Source organism: Trachymyrmex cornetzi, unplaced genomic scaffold (genome assembly GCF_001594075.2).
Source record: "Trachymyrmex cornetzi isolate Tcor2-1 unplaced genomic scaffold, Tcor1.1 scaffold95, whole genome shotgun sequence".
Lineage (NCBI taxonomy): Eukaryota > Metazoa > Arthropoda > Insecta > Hymenoptera > Formicidae > Trachymyrmex > Trachymyrmex cornetzi.
The window spans coordinates 144,061-156,770 of NW_017300300.1; the positions used below are offsets into that span (position 1 = coordinate 144,061).

The 12,710-nt window shown below is 30.5% G+C and overlaps 1 protein-coding gene across 1 annotated transcript in view; it reads right to left on the reverse strand.

Moving 5' to 3' along the window:
* The window catches only part of LOC108769800 (putative protein kinase C delta type homolog), a 37,204-nt gene that overhangs the window by 6,789 nt on the left and 17,705 nt on the right, over positions 1–12,710 (reverse strand). Inside the window, exons 3-6 of the mRNA XM_018521001.1 lie at positions 3,084–3,359; positions 2,911–2,942; positions 2,729–2,814; positions 2,397–2,526 (exon numbers count right to left, since the gene is read on the reverse strand). Coding sequence (XP_018376503.1) covers positions 2,397–2,526; positions 2,729–2,814; positions 2,911–2,942; positions 3,084–3,359 — 524 coding nt within the window. The remainder of the gene's footprint in view (positions 1–2,396; positions 2,527–2,728; positions 2,815–2,910; positions 2,943–3,083; positions 3,360–12,710) is intronic.

The window sequence follows — 12,710 nt, forward strand, 5'->3', positions numbered from 1 at the left end:
AATTTCACTTTTCCTAAGCCTTGGGGTACAAAGTCACCCCGTGTGGCCGCTAAGGGTTAAGACAATTCTAAATGTAACAACAAATTATGAATATCGATCAAAGACTGCAGATTAAATATGCGAAAATCATGTCATAAATGGGTCTAAAATATAAAAAGTAACGACAAAAATCAATTTCGTTACCGAAAAAATGTAACTATGTACCGTTACAGTTACAGTTACCAAAAAAAAATGAGACATTACCAGTCCGTTACCGAAAAAAGTAACTTGTAACGGTAACGGCGTTACAAGTAACTAGTTACTTCCATTACCTGTTAAAAATTGATACTATCAATTTTTTGACAAAAGTTCCAATTTTATTTTAAAAAAAAATATTCGTTTACAAGTGAATCCAATTGATCTCAAAATTTCCTTTACGGTACCATATTCTGCATATATTAAAGTATTATAAACTATATATTAAAGTATTTTTGAAAATTTTTTCAGATTTTAAAAAGTGGATATAATTAATTTATTTATTTATTATGGAAAAAATTGATTTTTTTATACTATTTATTTTTCCAACTAAAATTAATCTTTATCTGTGAAAGTATGGAAAAAATTCTAAAAAATTGATGCTTATAAAAATTTCACATAATTTTAGTTCACAAGAAAAATTACAACGTAAGAAGTTTTTTATATAAGAATAATATCTTGAATATAAGGCATATAATACTTATATTTTTTATACTTTCAACTTTATACAATATATTCACTCTTACATGTTTTCATGATTATTCCAAAATTTATTTTTAAGTGGATCCCTTTCACGAATACACCATATGCGTAGTATAAAGACAAGGGTATATTCACTTCATAGTAACCCACTGCGCAGTCAAAGTGTGACGTCACACTCGGAGCAAAGTGACGTCACAATCAGATTGTCCGAATGATTAAACATGGTAGATCCTGATTCTTAATAGAGTCCCTAGAAAAACAGACTGGCCATTGGCTCGTGTTTTCGATTGGTTCATATTAGCTCGCCCGCACTGTGGCAGCACGAATCACAATGTAAGGAAATCGCACGCTTATTGAAAAACTTGTAGACATAAAATAACGTAAAACATTTTTTATTGATGTATTTCATATTATAATCATAAGGAAATGTTATAATTGTAAAGAAACAATATAGTTATGTGGAAGAAATACAATTTGTTTAATAAAAAGATAAAATTTCAAATGAAAACAGTTTCAAACAACAATATAGAGCCAGTATCAAATGTGTTCCGCGCACACCTTCGCAAAGGAAGGGCGCCGGTGGGAGAATAATAAAAACAAAATATGTGAAATCAAAACAAAAAAGCCCGGGTAGACTTAACAAAAATTGGGGATGACGCAACATCTAAGTCGAGACAAGAACAAACATGTCCGTCCCGGTTTACTTTCGTCATAGAACTAACAATAAGTCCTAAGTACGAAAGTGTATAAAAGTGTAAGCACTAAGATCATACCCACCACTTTTATTTGATATTTTGAGGGCATGGCCAGACTCTGTTTTTCTAAGGACTCTAGTCCTTGATGTTTGTGTCTGAAGAAACACGATTTCAGTAAAAACGCATAATTGAGTCTCTTTTCCACTTTAATTGTAGAAATACAATGTCTTGTTCCGTAAAAGGTTGTGCAATTATTTTCGGAAAACCAAATTGCTTAACGGGAATAGCATAAAATATTTTTTATTTTTGAAAGATTTTACGATCGCAGGTAAGTGAGTTGCAGCATGCGGAAAACAAAACATTAACATAAAAAAAAGGTAAGATTTTTTATTTCTTGTAAATGTATAAATATAACGAAATAAACTATATATAATTTTGTTCGTGTTCAGCTATGATTCCCAACACTTCGATGCATCATGCTTCATATTGCCGTCTCTCTCTCTCTCTCTCTCCTTCCCTCCCTTCCTCCCTCCCCCCCTTCTCTCTCTCTCTCTCTCGAAAGAAAGAAAGAAAGAAAGAAAGAAAAGTACAGGATATTTATTAAGTTACAGTAAGATATTTATTAGTTTATAAAATATTATTTTAAAACAGATTTTTCCTGGAAACTTCAAATCAAAATATTATATCTGACGACATGCTGCTAACATAAGCTATGTGAAAATAGTAGTTTCAAATTTACCGTTTATCTACGACGTCACAATTTGACAATTTTGATTGATCGCATGTGTGTGAGCATACCCTTGTCTTTATACCATGGTCATATGTGCATTAATGCCAATTAAAGGTTCGTACATCATGTATAGAATCAGTTCGTGTCAGTTGATCGATATAAAAAAAATAACTTAAATCTAAGATGCATAAAAGAATTTTTTTAAACTGTGCAACATGTTTAAAAACATCCTAAACTGTATTTTACATTCTTACCATCGCATCTTAAACCTTGTCGAAACAATCCATACAACATTGAGCCGCAATGATCGCAGAAAGTCGGTGACATGAATGTGTGAGTACGAAATCTATGAGGAACGTCTATCTTAAAACGTTCTCTCAAATACTATAACAAAATAAATATTCAATAATTTAGATAACAAAATTAATGATAAAACTGCTGCTTTATATCTGTCTAATAATGATTACGTCGTTTAAATATTTGTATAGTATATTTTTATATTATAGATTAAAATAATTTATATTACAATTTAATTTTATTTACTATAATATTCTTTTAATTTCTAATCGTAAACACCGATACTTACTATTGTATTTTCTGATTCTCTTCCACTCTCAGGACACTTAGTTAATAATTTGTCGTGGCATTTCTTATGTACTGCCGTTTGACATGCTATAATAAAAAAATTCTTTCATAAATCTTATTAGTGAAGAAATACAGGAAAGTAATAAATAAAAAGAGCAAAATTATAGAAACTGAAAACTTTACCCTGACATTGATAACCCTGTTTTCCAAAACCCCTAAAATAAAAAATAAACAATTAAGGAATATTTATTCATTATTAAAAATATATGTATAATTGAAATTGTAGAAATTCTAAGAATATGAGATGAAATTCAAAATGTTAATAAGAAGAACACAAAGGAAATCTAAAGTATTACCACAAAAAATCTTTACAAAAAGCGCAGAATGTCGGTTGCCGAAAAAACTTGGCTACAAGTTTATGACCTCGTACAATGTGCACTTTGTTATGTTTAACAGCACCCCTTCTTCTCGTTATAGCGCGTCCGACGTTGTTCTCTCGTAACAGCGGAGACGTCGACATTGTTGACTCCGCAAGATCTTTCCTTGGAACTCTGGTTCTATAAATGTATATTTTGCTTTGCGTTGTAGTTGTCGAGGGTAATTCCGTAGGATTTAGCGTCGGTACTCTTGTCCTAAAATCATCCGATTGCCAAGACATTTCTTATGTGTGTGGGTGCTTCATATAATAAAAAAAACTTAACGATAGACATCGTTATACACTACATCATATTATTTTTTTATAAAAATAAAAGATATTAAAAACATTTTTATTTAATCTTCTGTCTGTGTACAAATAATATTTTAACGTTAACCATGGATAGAGGTGTAATTACACCATATGCATTTTCAATGCAAAATGTAAAAAAAAAAAGAAATAAAACGGCTTTATGTGTAAATAAATTCAATAATTATTCGGATTAGGAGACACCGCGCCCCGATCATATTGATTTTGACATCATACGTTAAAATCAAGGTTATCGGCGCGGTGTTCCTTAATCCGAATAATTACCATAAATTCTTTTCTATAAAGAACATGCAAGCTTGCACAAGATTTCAATGTGAAAACATTCGTTCTAAAACATGTCTTTTATAATAAAACATAATAAATGCAATTGTTAAACGTTTTGACCCTCTATTAGGTCATCTCCAGTAACTTTACAAATTCAGTTAAACAATTTAATGGTGGAGGAATTAAATTTGATATAAACAGCCCATCAACTCTGATGAATATGTAAATTTTAATTCGAACCACCCAGGGCTGCGTTCGAAAACGTTACCCAAGTGCCTTCGTGTATCGTTTTATCCTTGTTGTTCATCCAATGTTAAATAAAGGACGATACACGGGAGCACCCAAGTAATGTTTCCGAATGCAGCTCAATGAAACATAAAAAAGGCGTGATACTGAATCTTTTCGAGAGAATCCTTTTCTCATTTCATCTAAAATTCCTCACAAAAAATTTGAAGGCGATGGTTAACACTTTGCTGGATAACGGTTACTCATTAAATTTCATATTTTCTACTGTTAACGCTCGGAAGGTAAATAGTTATCGACGGACAAGGGAGATAAATGCAGGCATTTTAACCCATAATATAATTTTTATTTTAAATTAGTCTTGAGAAGAAATTATATGTATATAAAAACGCATTTGTGTATGAACAACATATATTTTATTTCTTTTTAATGCTCTGTACACTTGATACATGAAATAAGTGTATCTTTTATATGATAAATTCAATAAATTTATTACAATTTTGATCTTGTACTGTATTTTGTATCATTAACTAACACGAATATAACACTATGATCGTTTTTCATTAACCGCTACAGTATTCTGAGTTGTCTTATCGCTCAAAGATCAAAGTGACCCTACATTCATCGTATGAGGGTTAAAATCACATTAACACCCACGCGCATAAAAACACTAAAAACAGCTCTACAAGAATAAAAAAAAATAATAAACGATAGAAAATACCCACACAGCACAGGGAGCTCCTGGGGAGTTCCCCGGGAGCTCACAAAATTTTTGTGAGCTTTATTTAAGCTTAAAAATGAACTCGCGCGGAGCTCCCCGGGAACTCCTATGTCCGCTTTTGTGAGTTCCCTGGGAACTTTGTTTTAGTTCGCAGGGAGCTCTTTTTAAGCTCGCGGGAAGTTCTTAAAATTTGTTGTCTAAGCTTTATTTCAATTTCAAAAGAACTCGCTTGAAGCTCCCTGGGAGCTCTGATATTTTTGAGAGTTCCCTGGCAGCTTCATTTTAACTTCATTTAAGTTCTCAGGAAGTTTCATTTAAGTTCTCTCTCAGGAAGCTCCTTTAAGTTCGCAGGAAGCTCATAAAATTTTTTGCAAGCTTCATTTTAACTTTAAAAGAACTTGCTTGGAGTTCCCCGGGAACTCCAAGCGAGTTCTTTTGGAATTGAAATATCCACATTTGAGAATTCTCAGGGAGCTTCATTTAAGGTTACAGAAAGCTCGAAAAGCGTATTTTGGGAGCTTTTAAGATCAAATCTTCTTCGAAAATATCCGTTCCTTCAACGATGAGTTAGTTACTTCATGGGCAGAACAAATATGGCTAGAACAAAAGCAATAGCAAGGAAATCAAATGCCGGGTTTATAATGAGTCTTCAGTCTGTAGTCATTAGAAGTTGGCTGCTGGTCAAGTCTACCGATTTGTTAATTTCGATCAATTCCGACTCACCTATTATCTTGCAGACTCGTTTTCGATTCACTGCAATTCACTGACTACCGACTTAAGTCTTATTGTATACCCGGCAAAACTTGAAGATGAAGATCAAAAGTGGACTTGAAACATGTACGTGCATGTACGTGCTTAGGAAACTTGAAAATCGGGATAATAGCAATGATGCGATACTATTGCGGGAAAAGTTGTAAAAATGTACATATCACATGATAACGCATACTAAATACACGTATGTATGCACATTTTATTTTTAGTGCAGAAATTCTAATTTGCATAAAATTTCATTTTATTTGATTAAAAAGTAAATGTATTCATATTTATTAAAAAATACATACATATGCATGCATAGTCATAAATTATCATTAAATTATCATTTTTTAACTTACCGACATCAAAAAACTTTGAAAATAAAAAAATAGTCTGTTCACGTTGTTTGAAATCCCCAAATATTTTTGCACTTAAAATGAGATATAGATATATATTTGGACGTTGAAAAGACAGAAAGCGAAGATGTTGAGTATAAAAAGTGCATGCAACGCGAAAAGATCTAATAAAACGGGACTTGAGTGATGTTCTTTCTTTCGTAGAATTCTACGCATAAAAATAATACATTTTACAAAATTAGAGAAGAAAATAGGAGAAAAAATATCTATCAAATCCTCTAAAAGTGGAGTTTTTTTTCGACAGGCGTACTCGGATCTGTTATTCCGTACAGTGCTTTTCTGTAGTCAAAAATCGAGCCCAACTTTTTCATAAAAGCATTATGAACTCCCTGGGAGTTCATTTTGTCGAATTTTATAAACTTTTCTAGAGCTCAGCGAAATGAACTCCTAGGGAACTGTTTTTGTTGAATCGTGTAAGCTCCACGGGAGCTCAGCATTATGAACTCCCTGGGAGTTCATTTTGTCGAATTTTATAAGCTCCTCGAGAGCTCAGCGAAATGAACTCCTATGGAACTTGAACGGAGTTTTGTGCTGTGCGAGTATTTTACTGTCCCGTATTTAAAAAATATTATGGATGAATTTAGAACATTCGCCAAAAAATATAACATCAGTCTGGCACATAAACCCATCAATAAAAATGGGAAAAGACAGCATGATCCAATGTTACGTTGCGACGTTGTTTATAAAATAAGTTGTCAAAAATGCGAAGCCACTTATGTCGGCCAGATAAAATAACAACTAAAAACGAGAGTAAAAAAATATCTTACAGATATTAATAAAAGAAATAGTTCTTTATCGGTAATTTTGAAACATAGATTTTTAAAAAATTGTGAGTTGTAAAAAATGGGACATTGTAACCCATACAGTATAGAAATATTGCAAAATGATTGCAGATATATCTCATTGCAATGTTGTAATATTGTAAATAAATTGTACAATGTATTTGCAACAATTATTAAAAATAGTTTTTTTATTATTATTGAATATAATTTGAAATTTGTGATATAAATAAAAAAAATACAGAAAAAAACCAATCAATATATAGTTTATATTATATACAATTTTATATAATTTCATACTTTTGATATAATTTTATATAATTATATTTTATACTTGATTGCAAATTTTATATATATATATATATATGTAGATATATATATATATATTAAAGTTTATATATATGGATATATATAATTTACATTTTTTTGTGAATATATATTTTACACTTTATACAGGTACGCCTATTTGGTACATATTCATCTAACTGATATGGAAATAATAAGAAACTCCATTTTATTTCATTTTCTTTGCAATATTCAAAGAATTTTTTTAATCCAAATATTCTAAAGATTATCAGAGTTGATTATAAAGTTTGAAAAATCTTATCGCGCGGCAGCGAAAACAAATGTTTCAACGAACACTATAATTCCTAAATTAATGGAAATAATTAACAATCATATAACGTGTAATTGATGTATGTTCCTATATGTGACAGCAGTTCATTACTCAAAAGCCAAAATGTTTTTAATGTCTCTGTAACAATGTGCTACAAGATTTGTAAAATCTTACATCGCAATGTATTATACAATTACAATTCCTAATACCCACAATATTGCAACGATATCACAGCGGAATCTGCAATATTGCAACGTTTTTGTGCTGTATGGTAAATATTTTAGATGTTGAGCCCTCACATTTTTTTTATAAAAGACTAGTGTCTAAGATGATACCCATTAAAAAAACAGCATAACGAACTTAATCAGCAGAACAATGAAATACCGTTTAACCGAATAACTATCTCCCTATCATTTATGGGATATTCTCTCCATACTAATATAGGAACTCCTATTTACGGTGGCTTTCTCACTCGCTTTTTAATCGAAGTAAAATATAGAAGAATAAATTTTAAGAAAGTTGTGATTAATAATTCTTCTATCATTCAATTAAGAAATTTGAGAGCGGCGCACAGTAATGATAGCAATACAGGTAGAAACCTTCTAGATACAGTAATTTCATGTTTTCTTATTTTTTCAATCATTGCAGTGTACCTATAAATTATTAATGATTCGCTATTTCAAAATATTATAGGATTTAGGAATTAGGACTTCTGTATGAGCATTTCCAACCATGACTGTCATTGCGATCAGATTTCCACTACATTTGACAATCGAAAATTAAACAATCGCATTGTATGAATAGGATTTTATATATTATCAACTCTCCTTTCCGTTTAAACATACATTATCAGCGACGTGAGAAAATTAATTTTAATTGTAATGACATGCCACAATAGACATTAAATATAAATTATTTAACTAATTTTGTAAAGTTACTGAGAATATGACCTAATAGAAGTCGAAACGTTGAACAATCATGTTTATTATATCTTATTATTAAAGACATGTTTTAAAACGAATGTTTTCACTTTGAAATCCTGTGCGCAGGCTTGCATGCTTCTTGAAGAAAAAAACTTTGGCTGCGTATTTTCTTTTTGTATAGAAAATATCAGGGTGCTTATGTACGTGCTCAAGTGTCTTTGAAGCCTTACTATTATATTCAAATTTGCCGATTTCAATGAATTTTTTTTTCAAATTGTGTGTAAAACATATCAGAGTCCTAAGAAAATTTTAGAAATTGTCCATTTAACAACTTTTTATTTACGTTTTTATTAGCGTAGGATGTGCTTGCGCAGACAGAAGATTACATTTTTTCTCAATAGATCTGTTCAATGATACCTTATGCGCTTATGTTTCAATTTAAAATTTAAAAATTTATTAGTTTTTCTTTGGGTTTATTCCTAAAAATAAATATCATCATCCGATTCATAGGGTTTAATCTTAAAAATTTTCATTTAAATCCTCGATAAACAATAACTTTAATCTAGAAAAATGGGTCATAATCTATGACTTATTTTTATCGTAAATCGGAAATAATAAAAAAAATTTTTAGTAACAAAAGTTGGTTGTTTTTAATCATGCTAATCTATTTAAATATTACACTACTCGAGTTAATATGAGATACACGTCGAGATACTGATGACGCTGGGTGAGTATAATGTCATCACCTTATTGCTGAACTTATTTAATTGCATACCTATATATAACAGGAGTAATCCTGAAAGACCGATTCAGATCGGTTTTTGTTACTCTACTAAAAAAATGGAATGCAAAATATTGTAATGAATACAGAACCATCAGCTTAATAAGCCGTGCTTTGAAACTATTTTTGAAAATAATAAATGCCAAAATTTACAAAAAATACGAGCAAAATATTGGCAACGCTCAGTTTGGTTTCAGAAATGGATTGGGCACACGGGAAGCTTTATTCAGTATGCAGATTCTTGCTCGGCGCTGTCGTGACATTGATGTAAATACATATTTTATTGACTATGAAAAAACTTTCGACACTATTCAGCACGATAAATTGTTGCGTACTCACTGGTGAGATCGGTTTGGATGGTAGAGACATAAGCATAATCACTAACTTATATTGGGGGATCAGTCGGCGGCTGTCAGGGTAAACGGCCAACTCTCAGAGAACATATCTATACTGAGGGGGGTGCGGCAGGAATGCGTTCTTTCGCCCTTATTGTTTAACTTATACTTGGAGAAGATATTTCGGGAGGTCCTTGAGCAAAGGGGAAGACATAATAATTAACTATAAATAACCTGAGGTATGATGATGATACTACCCCGTTTGCTACAAGAAGAAGAGAATATGACCCAACTTGTTATTTTATACATTTGCGAGGATATTAAAATAAAATGGACTATTACAAACCTTAATTATTAAAATATCAAAGGTAAGTAAAAATAAATAAGAAATATACATATATGAAGTAAGAAAAACATTTTTTGTAATCTGGTACGACCTGAACAAAAATAACTGGAGTTTGTTATAGTTGCTACGCAAAATATCTGTTTTGCATAGAATATAAATGAGCCGTTTATTTTGAAAGTGACCTAAGTCCATTTACAAAAAAAAAAAAATGTTTGACAGCTAACTTCAAGTTGTACACGCTACTACAAAGGTCAACAACAAAACATTGAAAAATGGACTTAGGCCACTTTTAAAATAAATGGCTCAAATAGGCAACAACTTGTACACTGAGAAAAGAGTGTTTAATATTTGTGATTATAATAATAATTACATGATAAGATAATTATAGTTAGGAGCTCTATTTTTATGGTTATTATTCAGTGCCATATTAAGGCATGAGCCAAGAGGACTGGCTCAAGACGTCAAATTTTTAGGGATGGCAAATTTTAAAAAGAACTTTTTTTAATTATGCGTTAAAAAATATTAAAAAATAAAAAAAACAAAGAAAATTTTTCTTTTTAAGAGACAAATATGACAGCGATAGCTATACATTGCAGAGTATATAAAATGAATTATATAAAGCTTACATATGCTCGTCTTATACGCAGGCTGTGATCCGTTGTTCACTGAGAGTATTGAAAATCTATAGTTCACATTATGTATATGTTATTTTTAGCATATGGTGAATTCGATCACTCACACTACACTAGATCAGTGCATATTAAAAGCTGCTTTATATAAAATATCTCAATACAGTGATACAATATAATTAACTTTGACAATGAAATGATACACATATATTTTGTTAAATAACGTGACAATATTATTAGTAGTTAATCATTTAAAATATTTATATATTTTTACATTTAAATTTGCTAATTTCATGCAAAGCAGCTTTCAATGTGCACTGATCTAGTGTAGTACAAGTGATCGAATTCGCTAATATACTCCAATATAGAGCTATTGCCGCCATATTTGTATTGTGTGCAGATTTTTACTTCAGGGTCTCTGTACTAAAGGTCTATTCTTTTTCGAAGAGTTCCTTCCTAAGAACTATAATAGTTCTGAATTAGTGCAATAAGTTAGAATGAGACAAACTATATTTATCTCACTTTAATAGCGAATTCGATTGGACGCGCTCAGTGCACACTAGGGCACATTAAAGCTATCCTACACAAATTAACGTAAAGATATTTGCTTATATATAAATATAAAAATCGATTAAACTGTGAAATACTTAACTCTTTATTGTGTTATTAAGTAAAATTTATATTTTATACATAATTTAAAATGTTTATATTTTACTTTTACACACAGATTAAATCAGTATACAATAGCTTTAATATATACTAGTGTGTACTAGTGTCCACCGAATTCGTTATAATTTAATGCACTTATATAAAAGGGCGAAATATTTCAGCCCATGGCACAGTGGGACCGATTACCGAAAAAGTGGCCAAAAATCAAAGATGTATTACATTATTACAAAAAGCTGTATTCATAAGTTTTTTGGGTCGTTGAATACGATTCTTATATCAGAAATAAAAATTTTTTAATGGCGAATCCAATAGGGCATATTTCAATGTAAAAATTTTAATTTTGTTTAAAGTGACATAACACGGCATAAGACGCTGTAAGATGCTACATGGAGTTGTCGACCGTCACATCCCAGTTCGTAACTCCGGGTTTGGCAAAAAGCGGCAACCATAAAAAATTTAAAAAAATTTTATATTTCATTTTTAGTAGAAACATTATAAAATTTCATTGCATGAGCAAGTTAACTTGTATACGCATCTTTTATATAAGCATTTTGATTTTTCTAATTCCAATACCGGAATCATCATGATCAGCCACTAAAAGAAACCCTAGAAACCCACTGTTATGCGTTTTAAATAATACTTTAAATTAAAATTCGCCATATTAAATCCGCCATTTTGAATTATTTATTTTTTATGCCAGAATCGGGATTGGCGACTCAAAAAACCTTGAAAACCAATTATATATTTTAGACGATATTTTAAATACAAATCCGCCATTTTACAATTTTTATTTCTGAGATTAGAATCGTGTTCAGCAATCCGAAAAACTTATAAATACAGCTTTCTGTAATAATGTAATATATCTTTGACTATGGGTCACTTTTTCGATAGTCCATCCTACTAAAGTCACTAGATTTATAAAGTACCGCAATCCATAAGACCAATGTATAAGGATTTGGAGCCAAAATGGCGTCGAAAAGTGTAAATAGTACTCATTTTCATAACGTATCTACACATTAAGTGTAATGTATTTAATCTCTTTATTTATAAAACACATTCATACTCATATGCATGTTTTGAATGAACCGCATGTTGGAGCCAAAATGGCGGAATGATTGCGGTACCACAGTATATACAGTAGCGTAACTCTCTGTCGGCACCTTTGATGTTAGTGTTGGTCAAAATAGAGTGCGCATGCGTGAAATAAGCAAGTTACCACAAGTTACCAAGCGTTACCACAGTATATCTTTCTCTTTTTATCCTTTTCTCGCTCTGTCAAACTCACTAAATCTATTCGCATCGCATTCCAACTAATGCGTTGGAGTATAAGTAAGAGCTGTTATAGGAGCATATTAGAGTTAATTAGAGCACGCAACGCGAATAAATCTATTGCAATGAAATAATCTGAACTTAATGAAAATTAATAAAAATAAATTGTAAATATATTGAAAAATAAAGAGAAAATGTAGAAAAATTAGGAGAAATATTAAATTACTTTTAAAACTGTATGTAATTATATAAAGAAGTATTCAAATATTACATAATTGTAAATATATGCTATAAAAATGTTGAGTTGATATAAAAAAAAATTTATATATATATGTATATGTCCAAAAAATAAATTTAAAATACAATAAATAAAGAATTTAATATATTTTATATAGAAAACATATATATTTATTAATACAATATATTACAATAATTTTGATAATTATACTAAGACATATAATATATACATACAATACAAAGCACTGCATGTTAAA